Source organism: Setaria viridis, chromosome 8, assembly GCF_005286985.2.
Source record: "Setaria viridis chromosome 8, Setaria_viridis_v4.0, whole genome shotgun sequence".
Classification (NCBI taxonomy): domain Eukaryota; kingdom Viridiplantae; phylum Streptophyta; class Magnoliopsida; order Poales; family Poaceae; genus Setaria; species Setaria viridis.
The window spans coordinates 34,726,636-34,743,904 of record NC_048270.2 but is presented as its reverse complement, the minus strand read 5'-3'; the positions used below and the strand labels follow the sequence as shown (position 1 = coordinate 34,743,904).

Sequence of the window (17,269 nt, the reverse complement as noted above, 5' to 3'; positions counted from 1 at the left end):
ATTGGAACCTTTGCGCTTGGGTCCTTCACAAAGTTCGCATTTGCATTATACGAATATTTTCATATTAATCAATACTTGAACACGATAATACCAGAGAAAGATTTATCCCTACAATAGCAAAGGTTTTTTTTCCATAAAATTGCAGCTTAGCTCAATTGCATATCACAGTTGTATACTAGAAAATTCGCAAGCATACCACAAATCCACAATTTCCTGTTAAGTGCTCACAAAGCTTATGAGGTAAAAATACTTGATGCACCTTTGTCAAAGCAACATGCTTATTGCCAGAAAGGTGTGTGAATTAAAATCGCATATGAACAGAGCTGACTTTCTATTGCATTATTAAACTGCTCCTGTACAGATTACATGTCACCACAATTACATCAAAGAAGGATGAAATGAAACTGCACGGGAAACAACACTCGATCAGATTCCTCCATTCAGTAAAGTATACACCTCTCAGTTACATGGAGGTTCAGTCCTACAACAACAGATGGGAGTCACAAGAAACAGCTACATTGCTTCTGCTGCCTCATCGGCGTGCAGATCGCTAGTCATCTATTATGATCCTATATATACAGTTTCGTTCTTGCAGGAGCTTATATCAGGAGCATCCACATCTAGCCAACTAACAATTGGCCTGCAGAAACAGGTGGCAAAATGCACCAAGCATGTTAGACACAAGCTCATGAACAAAGAAAAATAGAACTTCTATTGCAAAATAGGTAAAATGAAATACCTCAGGGTGCTACCTTCACCATGATTTTCTCATCACCACTGCTGCGCATAATAAAATTAGCGCAGCGCTGTTGTGCAGACTGCACTTGTATCTCACAGATCAACATCAGGCAATGGCATTTTCCAGTAATTCCAGGTATTGTAGTCCTCCTGAATTGAATAAGAACTTTTCAGAATAAGAAGCACTAAAAGTAGTAACTAAAGTTGAACCACTGACAAATACTACATGGGAATGCTGACCTGCTCCGAAGATGACGATATTGGAGGGAACATTCCATGTACAAGAGCATGCAGGGACGTGTATGACTTTGTATCAACTCGCCGATTCACTGCAACTTCACCCTGCATCGAAGGAAAAATTCAACACGGATTCTCTAGATGCCATCTCCAGTGCAAAAATGCTCTCACTGGCTGAACTCCAGCACAATTATGCAGATAGAGATGCTAACAGGAGGGAGGGACAAGTGATTTTCCTGTCTTAGGCTGTTACCTTGGGGTTTATTATGAAGATCTTGCCCATAGGAATACCAACTTTGAGGTAACTAAGCTCATCTGTATCTCTATTTCCGAATCCAGCATAAAATGGGTTTGAGTCAGGAGGAAATAAATCTTTGATAGCCTGTAAATGATAGAGAAAATCATGAATAGAACATCAAAGAAGCCAAGCTATTCTTCCCTTCTTGTGCGCACTAGGCTGCTAGGGAGTACTCACCTCTAGGCATGAAATCTTGAATTCATGAGGAGCTCTTCTGATGACTACAAACCAATGCCAACAAAATATCAGGATCACTCAAAACTTATAGCTAATATAAAGGAGTCAATAGAGATACTTTTTATGTCAATATGATTGTACTATGAGAACTTAATCATAGACCTGGTATCCAACAATGGTTGAGGGGGTCCAAAAAGAGTGGTGATTTTGTTATTGAGATACAACTGGTTTGGAAAAAGCTACCGCACACACCAAGTTTTAGTAAAAGGTTGTACCCCAAGATTACTCATGTGGACCCAGATTAATAAATAGAGGTAGTGGATGCAATTTTTTTCTCTCTCATTGGCAATTAACTGAGTAGAAAATAGTGAGAATATGTCAGGATGTGCTCACCTTCTCTGTAAAGTGAAGGAAAGAGACCATCTGGAGATATGACAACGGGGCCATCAGGAAGTGCTTTTCCATCCTGAAATCCAAATTCACATGTGGGAATAAGATAGATGAGCACCACGTTCTATTTATTAGTTTCACTGTCGTGTCTTTGTGAATGTGCAAGCATGATCAGACCTGTGATTTTGTTACCTAATGGGCATACACTAAATTCATGATCACCACAAACAGATTATGAAAGTATAGGATTGACTAGGACTGAATTTCAATGTACCTGCTTTAAGTTGAAAAGAAACTGCCTTGTAATGTGGGCTTGTGAAATAGCACGTGCGCTTAGAAATAGAAGCTGATATCCATTTTCCTGCGGATGCAACAAGAACAAGATAACAATAACAAACCAAATCAACAAACATTCTAGACCCAGTTACACGCGTAAGTTCACAAACATTAGAAAGAATCAATCAATTGCTATGGCAGGATTAGATCTATAAGTGAAATTGAAATTATGCGTATTTTGTTACAAGCATGAGCAGCATGAATACCTTTATTGCAGAAAACAAATGAGCGACTCCATTTTGAGACCAATCAACACCAACCAGTGGCATGAACTGGCCAAGAACATCAGACCTACAATCACATGGAAAAAATGTGGACAATTGTAAGAATTGAATATACAGCATTTGTAGGTGGTAAGGATCAGATAGCTCCCATATTTTATAATGACTATAAACTGCATTAGTTGCATGAAATTCACTATCTCCCTTTTTTCCCTCCATCTTTGAAGTGGACAATATTATCCAATAAAGAGAAAGCTGGAATAACAGCTACTCCTGGCAATCAGGTATCCAAATCATAGTATTTATATTAAACATAAAAACATAGGCTTCACTGCTCCAGTTTTGTGACTTACTTGGTGATAGTTCCATCCACATCTGATATGACAATGCGTGTATTCCATTTCCATAAATATATGTGACAATCAACCTGTTTATGAAAGGATAGGAAGATGTGAAATGCAACTTAGTGGAACTTAAAAACAATTTAAGTAAAACTAACCTGCTGTTTCCCAACAATTGCAGTTGAGAAGGTAAATGTAACCACATTCCTGCCCTCTCTGAGATCAAGAGATGCGAGCTCCTCAGACGTTGGAGTGAGTGATCGCACCTTCCTCTCGATCCTCTTTGCCCTGGATTTATTCCTTTCTCTATCTGATTCACTAAACGGTGTGGATTCTTTAACAGGAGTGGATATGGAAGTCTCAACAGTGCTTTCACAAACTGGCTGGACAGCACTAATAGTCCTTGTCCGTCTGAAACTAAACGGCCAGATTCTCCAGCTGCCACCTGGTGCTGCACTTGTCTCAATTTGCTCGACCTTTATCATGCCTTTGGGTTCAAAAACTTGTTCCTCGCTGAAAGAAATCAAACCGAGCACTATAGGCGCAGCTGCATCCCAGGGAAAATAGCGTCCAGCAATCCTAACAACTAGCTTGTTGTTTCTCATTAGTGACTGCTTCATGGTATGGAACTTCTCTAAGGTCACCTTCTCAGAATCAAATGCACTGCGGGCGGCATCCTCCCCCATGCCTTCAGATAACAGGTGCCTGCATAATGATAATTCTGCAAAAATGGCACAGATAGAGATTGTCATTGCTGCCAAGTTACTTCAGTAATATTAAGACACTGAAGGAAATCACAGAAACTGCTACAACAACAAAAACTAAACAGTCTTTATCAAAGTTCACTGTTCACTTGTTCCAACTAAATTATTGGGAAATTTTCGAACAAAAGAATCACATTCACTCTGCAAGATAAAGATAATTACAACTAGTAGTGTTAAAAAGAAGTAGAAATGCTAGTCCTAGCAAAAAGAAAAAACTCACCCGCAAAAGGGACGAACGGATCAATTTTCAGGTTGTCAGCATGCTTGTCATCAGGTACTACATTGCTGGTAACCTCAGGTGGGCTGGAATTTTCTTCTGAATCACCAGTAACTTCTGATTTCTGCTCAAGAAAAGAAGAATCCGTACTCTTGACTGGGTCAACCCCATTATTTTCAGCATTTGGTTGTAGTGAGCGGCTTAGCTGAAAACTATCAGACCTTTCAAGATCATGTATGTGAGAACGGAGATTTGGTAGAGATTTAGCCTCCATTGTATTATCTTCTGACTGCAGATTGCATGTAGGAATAGAAACAGGGCTAGTCACAGGCCTTAATGAATCAGAGCAGTTTTCCAATACATTTGCAAGATCTAAATCACCTTCTTCCTGTTTTTCTGTGTCACAATCAGATTCTTCATGTTCTCCTTCACCTGCTGTTTTGTCAGCCACTATGTCATCCATGGCCTTTCTATCAGCAAAATTTTCAGTATCACTAAACTGAAACTGAATTTCTTCTGTATACTCAGAGAATGATACTCTTGCTTCTGCTTCTTCCTCAGGCTCAGCTGTAGCCTCAAGGACAAACCCAACTTCATCTCCACTCACAGAACTGGATCTTCCTGTTTCACCTTCTGTTTTTATGCTTTGCACTTCACCATAGACCAAATTGGAAGACCCAGTAGCAGTTGGTGAACCCTCCTCTACTTCTATTTTATTAGGAAAATTAGCTGACTGAGCAATGAATTCTGTGGATCCATCTCCTATTGTTGAGGTCAGAGTAACAGAAACATCAGGCTCTCTGTTGCATGCTTTATTTTCCACAATTAAGTTTTCTGTTACATCTTCAGGATCATTGACCAAACTGGAAGACCCGGTAACAGTTTGTGAACCCTCTATTTCCATTTTATTAGGAAAATTAGCTGACTGAGCAATACATTCTGTGGGTTCATCTCCTATTGTTGAGGTCAGAGTAACGGAAACACAAGGCTCTCTGTTGCATGCTTTATTTTCCTCGATTAAGCTCTTAGCTACATCTTCAGGATCATTGACCAAACTGGAAGACCCAGTAGCAGTTGGTGAACTCTCTACTTCTATTTTATTAGGAAAATTAGCTGACTGAGCATTGCATTCTGTGGATTCATCACCTATTATTGAGGTCTGAGTAACAGAAACATCAAGCTCTCTGTTGCATGCTTGATTTTCCACGATTACGTTATTTGTGACATCTTCAGGATCATAGTCAGGCACATAACTTGATGTCTCTACAACACTAGAAGAAGCATCAGGACAAACCACATCATGCTGACAAGCGAAATCATGAACCGCATCGGTATGTGAAAGTGAAACACTGTCCACAGAAATATCCATATCTGGACCATTACCTTGCAAGGTTTGGGGAGCTGGATCTTCTAAGATAAAAGCTCCATGTTCTTCAACAACCACTTCAATCACGTCTTTTTTGTTGCTGGAAGCACCACTGCATGCTGATAACCTTTCCTCAGAAAATACCTGTTCTTGACTCCCATCAGAGACTCCGGAATGCTCCTCGCGTTGTATGCTGTCAGCCAGTGAGGTATCTGATGCATCACAAACTTTGTCATCTGAAATATTGGACACAGCATATGAGCTCTCCAGAGTTTCAGAACTGCTGAAAATGACCATTTTCTCTTGAACTGCATCTTGTGAAATCTCCACAGTTTCAGAACTGCTGAGAATGACTACTTTCTCTTGAACTGGATCTTGCGCAGAAGGGATCAATGTAACCTCATGCTTTTCGTCTGTGGTTGCATAAGCTGGTGAATTGGCACCTGTCAAATTTTGGTTGGCTCCATATGAATCTACAGTAACAAACTGAGAAACCACCTCACTCTTACCACTTGTAGTGTCTGTCTCAACAGTATGGATTTCAAAAATGCCATTGGAAAAGGCCTCCTTTTTATGTATTTCCCTTCCTGCAACATCTTCCAAATTATGGGGCAACTTATCTTGAGTATCGACAGATTCATGTATACTTTTATCTGTTCCCAGATCATTTGACAAAGATTCTGATCCTGGTTGATGCACAGTTGAGATGATCCTATCAGTGAAGTCACTAGTCTCACGTGTGTGTATCTCAACAACCTCTTCCTTCACACTAATGGTTTGTAAACACTGATCAGTTTCATCTGCTGAACTGTTTGTTCCTCCACGAGGACTACAAGAATTGCAGTTAGAGTTGGTCTCTTTCCCATGATCCAAGCTATGTTCTGGCAATAGAGTCTTTGAGGTTTCCATCTGATTACTGCTGCTAGCTTCTGCCAACTTGCTCTTGGAAGATTCATCATTAGAACCATGAGATTTCGAACTACGTGGGAGATTTGTCGACCACTTTGTATCTAGGAGTTCGGCAGCAATCTCTGCTCGCTCTAATGAGCTCACTCTATCCACAGCATGCGCATTGTTCTTAACTGTTTTCCGACCAAACATCCGTTCAAGTATGGTGGTCCGCCTTGAGGTTGTCCTTGCGAGCATCTTGCCCTCCCCAACATCAGCCTCCATCGTTGAGCTATCACACGAAGTGCTCTTCGACTTCCTCAGCTGAGCTTCCTGGATCGGTGCCTCCCGCTCATCTCCCGACGATGCGGGTGATACAACAAACTCTCCTTCCTCACCATTCGGATCCGCGTTCCTGAGGAAGTAAGCCTCGCCATTGCTGTCCAAGTACATGTGGAACCCAGCTTCGACGCCATTGACGGAGATGTTGACGACCTTCTCCCTCGACTTGAGAACCCCCTGGAACTTGCCGAACCGCACGTACCACGGCGAGCTCTTGAAGCTGCCGTCCTGCTGCTGCACGACGACGATATCGACCGCGCCGCCGAACGGGTGGAATGGGCCGGAGACGGTGTACACGCTGCGGGAGATGAGGCTGCCGACCTTCCCCACGGCGTACATCTTGCCTCCCACCGCCGACGACGAGCTCCCGGACAGCACAGACCATCAAACCGTGGAATCCTTCAACCTCGAGCAAGGGCATCACAGGCGTCCACAGCCACCATATCAGGGGAAAAAAAACAATCCTTTCACCACAACCAGGCACGATTCAAAGCGGCCATGACAGCCATCCCATTTTGCAACAAAAATGCAATTCCTATCCCTTTCAATCACAATCAGACCGAATTGACGAAATCTATGGGCGCTCAAATCCCAAAGTAGCAAAATCCTCCACAGAATTGGATCCTTACCACAAAATCCTTCTAAAAATCCGCCCTTTACGCCAATCAAGCACGCGATTGGCGCGGTTGGAACCACCGGGGTGGGATCAGGAACCGCCCGCTACCACCAACCAGAGCTGCCCCCAATCCTCCGCCTAATGCGACGAACACAGCAGACTAAAAAAATCAACCCAGGGAAATCCGGACCCAATGAAGAAGAAAGCAAGTAACCGAATCCAACACGGAGTAAGGATCCCTATGTGACCCGTACAAGAACCGGGAAAGCGAGGAGGCCCGCCGGATGCAGCTCTCTCGGATTTGCGAATCGGGGGTGATTGGGTGGAGGGGAATGGTTGATTGGAAGGAGCTCGTGGAGCATATTCCGGGATCGAAGAATGCCGGGGAAGGGATAATTCCACCCCTCACCGGCATAGAAGTAGTTCTCCTGATGACGATGCCACTGGATTTGTTTACTCCCCTGGAATTGGCATTTTTTTTATTTTCTTGGCACCTCCCTCCCCTGGAAAAGGTAAAAAGGGAGCATATATGTGACGTATTATCTCACTCGGTGTTGATTTTTTTACTGTAGCAATGTCATTTCGCGCTGCTAGTCCTAGGCTGACAGGATAGATCTTCGTTGCAAAAAAAAAAAAAGTGAAATTTAGTAGCTTTATATACTTCTAAAGATTGGAAGTTACATTTTGACTATTTGTTGTTTAGGATGGTTTATTCAATGAAGTTGAAGTCTTTGCTCTCTTGTTTAACCTTTGCTTCCCGAGGCAGTTCATGACGTCCTGTTATCACACAAGTTTACTCCTGATTCCTTCCTCGTCTATCATCTCTCTTTCTCACCGGCCTTTGTTTTTCTTTTAAACGAATCTCTCCTGCATTTGTTTACGTATTTTGTATTTCCTAGCTAAATAAATCCTTGTGCGTTCCATATCTACCGCGCTGAAACGAGGCAAGTCCATAAATAAAACATGAAAAAAACGAATGAGATAACTGAACATATCCGAAATTTGCCCTCGTGCGTGTCAACTGTTGCTGATCTACGTAAGAGACAATCATAACAATTCAGATTAAAGGACCATAAAATAATTGATCCACAAGAAATTAGGATAACTAATGGACCTTCAGCCTGAAAGTCCATTAGTATGCTCTATAAATATAAGAGGTGGGACTAGGGGGACGCACTTATCCACCGCACCGCAACCCTAGCCGTCACCTCCTCTCGGCCTGAGCCCGAGATCCTTGCCAAGCGCGCGGTGCTAGCACAACAGTGCACGGCATTCTTTCCCCGTACATGTGGACTCCGGGAAGCGCTGCTGTTGTGCTGATCGGCTACGGCGATGCGAGAGGCTGCTGCTGGGATGAGGATGTGGAGATCGGTTCGTGGGACGAGATCGACTACTTCATCCATAATGATGCGCGACTACGTTGAACCGGTTCTGTTCCAACTCTTCTTCCGCTACGTTGTGTGTCTAGTGGTAACAGTCCATGACTTCTTTATTGACAAATTTCCTGAGTGATGGGCTGGACCCGTTTTACTTTCATCAACATAGCAGCTGGCAGTAACTGAACCAGAACATGGCCGTTTTTGGAAAATTCACCCAACGGTGCCACGGTCCCACAGCTATTAGAAGAGAAGGGAAAAAAATGGAACAAAAACAAAAAAAAAATAGCACTTGAAGACAAAAGGAAACCTAGGAGATAAGGTGACGCTGCAAACATTTGTAAACAAACGTGTATGCAGAGTGTATGACGTCAATGAAATACGGCTCCATCCGTCCGTCACTTTACAAACCGCCACTCATCGTCATGGGCCCACAGCTACGTAGGCTCTAGCTAAAACGGCAACTGCACCTTGCCCTGACTAGATGTAGAACCTTGCAAGTTGCAATCTAGAGGTTCTAGAAAAACTCAAAACAGTTTCGAAAAAAATATAGAAAAACTCAAAACAAAGGCATACAAAGGCATGAAAAAGGGTGTTATGGGCTTATGGCTCATCCGAGGTACAAATTGATGAGACATTTTCTGGAAATGAGATGAGGGAGAAATTATATAAAAAGCGACTATTTGCCTTCTTAAAAACCAACCCAATATCTTATTGATTTTCTTTTTTTTAACAAACCGACAGGAGAGCTACCTTTATATTAAAAAGGAGAAAGTCTAGACAAGCGAGTTACGAATGAAAGAAACTATACCTATCTTATTGATTTTCATTTTAGGTATTCGTGGATTGGTCGCATCTTTCATTTAATTTCGAACATACGAGGATTCCACATTTATAATTGTTATTATACCAATCTCGTAGGCACATGACGTTAGTTGAGGCAGTAGAATGAAAAGAAATATCATATATGCGTTCCATTGGATTGACATCATGCATGCATGTATCTTGGAGTTATTTCTTTGCCTTTCTTAAAACCTTTGCTTCTCAGGATGGAGCTCTTCGTGGCATCATTCGGGCATCACTACCATTGCATGAGCATATTCCTTTTCACTCCTCCATCTTCTTTTTGGCCCCTTTTTTCCGTAACTTAAATTTTCCCATTATAAGGAAATATTCCCACACGTCGTATCATCAAACAAAGTGAGATGATACTTTGAAAAAAAACTCCTATGAATTTAATCTTGCCATTCTTTCTAAGAATTACCCACTAACAAATAAGTTGTACGCTCATCGCATTCAATCAGTTATCTTGGCTTTCTCAACAACAAAAAAAGAAAGAAGAGTTGATTATTTTTTTCAAATCACATACACGCATGCTTACTCATCCCTACGACACACAATCCTACTTTTATGAGCACTTTCAAAAGATTGAGCTGACAAATCTTCGCTCGCCGTACCTGCCTACTAACAGCAAGTGATGCTGATAGAAACACGTTCAACGTGCAGTACAGTACCTGACGCATCTCAAAAGAAGAAAGAACCAGGCGTGCGACTTCAGGGAAGAATCCCCGAAAAGACTAGAGACAGTGACCATAGCCAAAAACCATCAAAGACGTGACGTGAAAGAACTGGAAGCACGGTAGCTGGGAATCGTGACCATCGGTCAAGCACGAGCAGTGCTGCCCTGAACAGTTGTTGGAAATTCTCATCACGGAGCCATGAGAGCTGTGCTAGTTTCTTTCTCGAAGAAAAATATACAATTTTCTAGCGAGGACGGTGACCGACTTTTCTTGTTGATTTTGAGGAATATAATTTTACTATCGTTTTTCCCGGGATAGGAATATGTACCTGCTAATTTTTTAGTGAAGTGTGTAAAAAAAAATGTACCTGTTTGCAATCGGATACTGGATCCTATTGTTAGCTGGGCTGTGTTAAAAATCAGCCCACGGGGAGGGGGGGACACAAAAGCCCACCTTGCTCTTTCCCGTGATATCTGGGCCGTTCTAAAAGATTCAGCCCACGCGGGGGCGCTTGCGCTGCGCTCTGGCGCGCTCACGGGAACGAGGCAACGAGCGATGGATGGAATCGAAGTTTAGTCCCATACCGGCCAGCAAGGGAAGAAAAGACCAACTTATAAGCTCGGCTGCAGCAACCCTGTTGTCTCTTCGGAGACATCCGATAAAATTGGAACGATACAGAGAAGATTAGCATGGCCCCTGCGCAAGGATGACACGCACAAATCGAGAAATGGTCCAAATTTTTTTGGGATTTTGCGCGCCGGTCCCTGGGCTGGAGTTCTTCCCTCACGGATACGCCCCTGGGTGCTTGTTTTCCTTTGCAGATGCGCCCCTGGGCTATTCTTTTCGGGCCCTCGCGACTTCTGCTGTCGTACATCCAGGTCCAAAACATTTTGCACATTCACGTACCACTCCCTGGGTTCGAGTTTTCCCTTGCAAGCATGCCCTCATTGCTTCTTTTTGGGCCACTTATTCACGCTGCAGTCCCCAGATGCTACTTTAACCTTGCAGATATGACCCTAACTTTTCGTTGTAGGCTCTTTTTACAACGTAGCAGCTGTACACTCCCTATCCAAAATCTATCTAGGCCTCTAGTTTTTTTTCTTCTGAACCGTTCATGTCTTCCCTTGCTCAGAATGAAGTTCTCATGAAGCTGTATCCATGGAATACTATGGTTAATCGCTACATGTGGTCCTCTGAACTCCCTATAGCCTCACTCGTTTTTTCTTGGTTCTTGCTGTGTGCTTGTTCTTCAACTAGTTCCAATGAAATATCCATTCATGCAAAGAATTCTATGACAGGGATATTTTTCCTTCCAATTTTGCTACGTTATTAGTTGCTCAACTTTCTTGACATGATTCTGCTTTGTCAAACTCAATGTTCTTTACATGGTTCCGATCTTGTCTATGAGAGAAATTAATAAGGAGATTTCATTTATTGGCAGAGGAAAATAAGATAAGTGGCCATATCATATACACAGACGTGCACAACTCCTTCAGATTTACAAAATTAAATTTCGCATTTTATTCGATGGATGGTGGCTATATTAAGATTCACCAGCATCCACCAAACAAATTCTCTCATAGTATACACATTCACCTGTATGCATCCAAATGTTCCAGTCAAAATTTTCACAATCTCGAGCGCCGCACACATTTCATTGGATTGAAGCTGCTATGCCGACGCGCAACAGTATGCATGTGCCTCGAGGCAGAAGGCTTGAGGTCCCAGCCTTCTACGTTTTTTGGGACGCATACATCATACATCACCTGCCCCAGCACCCCATGCAGGCTCAAGCTCTCCACACTTGGCATGTTGAACAGCTCTGGCTTCGGTCCCTCACTGCTTTCATGGTACTCCATGGAGCTTGGTAGGAAGAACTGATCCATTGGATCGATCGGTGCTCGTCTTAGCCTGTTGTTAGAGCTTGCAGCAGTTCTGCGGTGATCGGAGATGGACGGAGGCATGTCGCTGTGCTCACTTGTGCCCACCTCATATCCGTTAAGTTGTCTTCTGCTCATGTAAAGCGCCGATGCTTTCATGAGTAGCTCAGTCACCGCAGTTCGGTATTCCTCAGGGTGATACTTGTAGTGGCCTGCATAAATAGCAATAGAGGAAAAGAGATAATAAGAAGAAATCATAAAAGTGTTATACTCATCAGTTTCACATGGCTTGAGACATTGTGCATCCACATCTTTTAGGTTAGGCATAAAGCACACCCTATAAAATCTTTTGCATGTAGAACATCTGAACAGAGTCACGCGTGATGAAAATTTTCAGATAACTGAATTGGTGAAGCTACCAGTATTAACTATTGCAAGGGGCAGGTCTTATTTTATGATATGGGTCATAAATTAGTTAATGAGACATTTTTTATGTGTTGGTGACTTGACATTCTGTAAACCTACAAAGGACCTGAATTACTAGATATTAGTGGATTTACAGAACACCATGCACAAAATTCTTTACAAATCGGTCTTGAGAAATTCCTAAGAAAGTACAGCAGCATATCCAGGAGTTCTTAATGTTCATCTCCAGTGAGGGGATTGGCATAAAGAAATGGGGAAGTCTAGCTTTGAGTAATCAGTTAAAATTCTGCACGCAAGATCAGATGTTTATCCAAACCGTATCTTGACATCTGGATAGATGGAAACAAGCTCCAAGCAACATGCGCAATTCATGATGGCTTTACCTATGACCTGTTAGTTCACAATAAGATGGGGAGTATTTTTTATTTCTCCAAATAAACTTTGTTTTCTTTTTGTTTCTGTAAAAGATTTCCCCATTGAAACTAGAACACAGCTGCTTATCAGTTAGCAAAAGAACCAATTCTGGCAAGGTGTACAAGCACCTTTACACCAGACATGTTTCCACCTTCTAAAAAGAAAACATTTTGCTCTAGGGATAGTTATAAATGAGAAGTGTGATTGCAGGTTGACTTATATTAGGCTAGGCGAATGTTCAACGTAAAGTTTCAGAAAACCATCATGATCTGGCCGCTTGCTGAGTGCAGACTCAAAATCCTTCTGGTAAATTAACTAGCAGCCTCCAAGTATTGAATATGATCAATGGGGCTATTAGCGGCAGTAAGCACCCTGGGACTAATACAATGTATGCTAAAAGTTCCAATTGCGATTTTCCATTGAGAGCTTGGAGCTCTACCGATACAGTACTACTAGAGTAGTCCTGCATTCGGGAACTAGTTCCATCATGCCATCGTGATGCATTCTCCTCTCATCACATCACAATTTACATAAAATCATTAGCATTCTATAGATTGTTGTCAGTACCTAAAACAACTGAATAGCTCTTGACCTCTTGTCATGTTAGAAAACCAAGATAAATAATCAATAACAAGTTTAGTCTTTGCATTTCTTTTTATAACCTAGAGGCATGTTAAGTGAGGTAAACGGCAGTTAATGGGGACGATGTTCAGAAAAAAAAAAGATAAAAAGGTTGTCAAAAACTCTAACTAGGAAGTCATAACAATTAAAATGGCTAGGTACAGAAATGGAGTAAAGATCAACAACTCCCTGGTTAATACTGCTACTTCAACTAGGTTAAATTACCTAGTATCAATTTTAGCTAACTTAATATAGTATTAAGTAGACTGCAGACAGAAAGAGGAAGAAGAACATACCTACATGAGGAGAACTGTGCCATTTAACTAGGTTCACATCACCACCAAGCTCCAGCAGACGCTTGGCAAAATTTTCAACAACCGAATATGGAGCAAGTTGATCATCCTCTGAACAGAGTATCAGTATTGGCCCAACATTCTGCATGTACCACGGTCTAAGATTACAGATATTCACAAGAAAATTCATCTAAAATCAGGCTTCTAATCAATGTGGTCAATAGAGGGGCATACCACAGATGAGTATAGTGTTTCCCAATAATCTTTACGTTGTTCTTCAAATTTGTTTATGAATAGGGCGTCGAGACCTGAGGCAACACCCTTAGCCATCCATGACAAGACACGAGGAGGTTCAGACATCTTCAGGACACTTGGGTCAAGGAGAAACCGAGTGCCTAAATCACTGACAAAATCCACAGGACTTGAGTCGTACATTTGCCCGCACAGACAATCCCGTACAAGCTGATACTCATCCTGTAGAAACCAAAAGCACACGAAGCTTTCTTCAAAATGAGTAAATTCAAACCAGAATACCCAAATCTACGTGTCTACAGCTTATTTGATTTACCGAACAAAGCTTCAGCTAGCATTTCAGCAATGAGTAAGAGAGGAAGGCAATAAGTAAGAGTCATACCAGACTTAGTTGCCCTTTACATCTTCGCTCTATCAGCTGTCAGTGAACAATTAAAGCTTTAGCCTAGAGATTCCAAACCAGCTTTAACCTAGAGGTAATTGCTTCAGCAAAATGGTGCAAAATTCCATATATTACCTGAAGAACCTTGTACGTACAACCCTTTGGCCCTCCTGAAAACGATGCAAACGCAACAGGTACAGGTCTAATCTTCAGCTCCTTGGTTTTCAAAGAGCAATATAGCAACAGGTGCCCGATTGCAACAACCAATTAGATGCGCCTAAACATACACAACCACAAAAAATTGTACCAAACCAGGTTGAAATTGCAGTGCAGTGAGGTAATAAACGTACCTTGACAAGCTCCCCAAGCACCCTGTCGGCAAGCATAGCAGCCTTCTCGGGGAAAAACCTGCTTAAGCAAAGCGTAAGTGTTAAACAACAGAACAATCGATTACTTTGTACGGAGTATCGAGACAGGGCACTAAAAATAGGAAGCTAATGACCCAACAGGGTCCATGTGTCATCACAGCATTTCTAAGCTCATCCAACCTAGCTATATGAAATTCTGCACAACCAAGATTGGTAACCGCAAAGGCAAACGCATCTCATGTCTAGCATCAGTTGCGTCTGCGTGTCCCCAAATACCCCAAACGACTCAACTGCAACGCACAAGAAACTGAAGCCTCCTCCCCTGAATCCCCCCAGACCTCCGGCAAATCCAAGAACGCCTAGACATAGGAGCAAACTAAAAACCGCATCTTTCTCGCACTACCGCATCGAATCGGACCATCCTCTGAGGACCACATTTTTTTTCGCGGGGGTTCATCGGAGGCAACGGATGGGAGGAAGAGATCGCGCAGGCGGCCGTACAGGGTGGGGAAGTCGGAGTGGCAGACGAGGCACGCCCACCCGCGCGCCGCGTAGAGCTCCACGTACGCCCGCACGTGGCGCTCCTGGCTCGACAGCCACGCGAACATCACCACCACGCCGGCGGCGGCCGGGTCCGGACGCCGCCCGCCGCCCCAGTAGTGCCGCCCCCACATCCCCCTGCTCCGCGGGCTGCGGCCCTGGAAACTTGGGCGCCGCCTTGAATTGGAGGAGGAGAGGACGAAGAAGATGGCCGTGCCTGCCTGCCCGCCCGGCGTGCTGGTGCGGCGGCGCGGCGCGGCGCGGGGTTATCTTTCGGGGTGGAAGTGCCGTGGGAGCGTGCTGGTGGTGGAAATGCTACGGAGCACCGAGGAGTTGACACGCTGGTGAGGTGATGATGGAAAAAATTGATGGAAAAACGCACCATTTTCTGTCCTGGAAAAGGAACATGCTGATGTTCAACATGTGTACTTGCAAGTTGCATTCATCGATTTTCAACCACCTGATCAAGGCCATTTGTTTGAATTCATTGCTAGATTCGATTTGGAGGTAGGATCAAATGCATACTACGTGAAGCTTGGTCCTTGTTTAGTTCACCCCTAACTCCCAACTTTGGCACTATGTAAAAAGAAGATTCTCCATCATATCAAACTTGCGGTACATGCATGGAGTACTAAATGTAGATGAAATTAAAAACTAATTGCACAGTTTTGTTGTACTTTGCGAGACGAATCTTTTGAGCCTAATTAGTCAATGTTTGGACACTAATTCACAAATACAAACGAAACGCTACAGTGTGCTACAGTGCTGCAACAGTAATTTATCACCTCCAAAATTTGGCAACTAAACAAGACTGGTTCCAATGCGAATCTTTCCGTTATACCGCCGTGAAACTTGTACATAGATGCGAGAAATTTCAACATTGTTCCATTTTTTTTCTCGGAGATTATTGGTCAAACGCGTACACCGGTAACTTAGTACGTGTGGATGAACTCGAGAGATAAAAAAAATCATTCGAGGGGCAAAGATTAACGCAAGTGAATGAGTCTAGCATATTCTACGCGCCGTTCCCTTGGGAGTAGAGAGCACGTTGAAGTCGATCTCTTGCAAGCTGACGTGGCGCTGGCCCTTCTGTTCTTGCACGGCAGCAGGCCAGCGACAGCAACGATAAGTATGATGCAAGCCACTCTATTATTATACCGTATGTGTATACGACCAAAGCACATGCCTTTTGCGACGTTTACGTTGCTCCTGTTAGCTGCTCAAATGACTTGAGATTGAGGTGCAGACAGATCGTCAACTCGTCCTGGCCAATGGAAAACTGTGCTTTTTTTCACTTGTATGGATAAAGGCATGAATACACAAGATGTAGACAGATTTTTGTACACTATATACAAGTATATTTGAAATGGTTTCGTTCTTCAAGCTTTTGTTTTATTCAAGTTATGCAAGTTTGGATGTTTTTCGGTACAGTGGTTTATGCAAACTTGAATATTTGTTTCTTAGTATCGTGATTTCTTGTCTTCTCTCTCTCATTTTTTTTTTTGAGAGGGAGAGGTTGGGTGTTTTGTTCCTTGGCAGTTGACACGCGAATTAGCGGAAAAAACTTCTCATCGTTGTTTGTTGATGATGCTACCGAACGTTCGACAGCCCAGCCCAACCAGGATGCAGACCAAAACGCTCAGGGGTTCTATTGGGCTATATTCTGTGATCAAACTGGGCTCCCACTCTTTGGGCCTCGTACGGCAGCCAGGCTTTCTAAACTTATTTCAGGTGGGCTCTCCTACCTACACACGAAGATGCGAGCCCACGAGCGGAGCAGGCCTCACAACAAGTACGAGGGTAGAGGCTCTAACAATGAGGCCCATGTTCTTGCTAAAAGTGTGTGTAATATGGAACCTGGGAGATGTTATGTCTGGCTCTTAAGGTGTCCAGAAATGTTGCATGTACCTCTCACAATATTATGAACGAATAAATAAAAATAATCATTTTGGAGGTCAAAATCTGGGAACTTTAAGAGGCATACACACATACTCAGGGGAAAGGATGATATTTTATCGTAACAACTTTGTGAGATGAACATCGTGAAAGAGATTTTCACCTCTTTTTAATTCGGCGTTAACTGTCTTTGCAACGCTTTGATAAGAAAAGTTCTTTGAGATTTGTCTAGAAAGAAGCACACCAAAGAGAAAGAATGCACGGACAAAGCCAAGTTTAAGCTTTGAAAGACCTGAACCGTCGTCCATCCGAGGTCGAGCATGAGCCATGAGTGCATTATTTGTACTCGCACGTCCCAGAAAGTGCCTTG

At 42.9% G+C, this 17,269-nt stretch overlaps 2 protein-coding genes and 1 non-coding gene across 3 annotated transcripts; 1 reads left to right on the top strand and 2 right to left on the bottom strand.

Annotated features, from left to right (window-relative positions):
* Positions 1–314: 314 nt before the first annotated feature.
* On the bottom strand, positions 315–7,415 carry LOC117866792 (uncharacterized). The gene is made up of 11 exons (XM_034751073.2): positions 3,723–7,415; positions 2,897–3,459; positions 2,751–2,824; positions 2,383–2,467; positions 2,115–2,201; positions 1,844–1,916; positions 1,451–1,494; positions 1,229–1,357; positions 979–1,080; positions 740–888; positions 315–640 (listed from the first exon to the last, which is right to left on the bottom strand). Exons 1-10 carry the CDS (start codon positions 6,652–6,654, stop codon positions 832–834), a joined length of 4,146 nt encoding a protein of 1,381 aa, XP_034606964.1. The 5' UTR covers positions 6,655–7,415; the 3' UTR covers positions 315–640; positions 740–831.
* A 3,051-nt stretch (positions 7,416–10,466) lies between these two features.
* Positions 10,467–10,569, top strand: LOC117834887 (U6 spliceosomal RNA). The gene has a single exon (XR_004635842.1). It is a non-coding gene; the product is annotated as a U6 spliceosomal RNA (small nuclear RNA).
* Positions 10,570–11,275: 706 nt separating this feature from the next.
* On the bottom strand, positions 11,276–15,328 carry LOC117833700 (uncharacterized). The gene is made up of 7 exons (XM_034713295.2): positions 14,965–15,328; positions 14,446–14,503; positions 14,231–14,311; positions 14,096–14,131; positions 13,696–13,935; positions 13,465–13,603; positions 11,276–11,919 (listed from the first exon to the last, which is right to left on the bottom strand). Exons 1-7 carry the CDS (start codon positions 15,135–15,137, stop codon positions 11,456–11,458), a joined length of 1,191 nt encoding a protein of 396 aa, XP_034569186.1. The 5' UTR covers positions 15,138–15,328; the 3' UTR covers positions 11,276–11,455.
* Positions 15,329–17,269: the final 1,941 nt, after the last annotated feature.

Bases quoted from the DNA above. Each gene is read 5' to 3' on its own strand.
- LOC117866792 (XM_034751073.2), bottom strand. From the start codon at position 6,654: ATGTACGCCGTGGGGAAGGTCGGCAGCCTCATCTCCCGCAGCGTGTAC. The intron at 2,825-2,896 runs GTTAGTTTTACT...TTTCATAAACAG, and splicing joins CAATTGTTGGGAAACAGCAG to GTTGATTGTCACATATATTT. The intron at 1,495-1,843 runs GTGAGCACATCC...ATTGGTTTGTAG, and splicing joins TCCTTCACTTTACAGAGAAG to TCATCAGAAGAGCTCCTCAT.
- LOC117833700 (XM_034713295.2), bottom strand. From the start codon at position 15,137: ATGTGGGGGCGGCACTACTGGGGCGGCGGGCGGCGTCCGGACCCGGCC. The intron at 13,604-13,695 runs GTATGCCCCTCT...TGGTACATGCAG, and splicing joins AAACACTATACTCATCTGTG to AATGTTGGGCCAATACTGAT. The intron at 11,920-13,464 runs GTATGTTCTTCT...CTATTTATGCAG, and splicing joins GCACAGTTCTCCTCATGTAG to GCCACTACAAGTATCACCCT.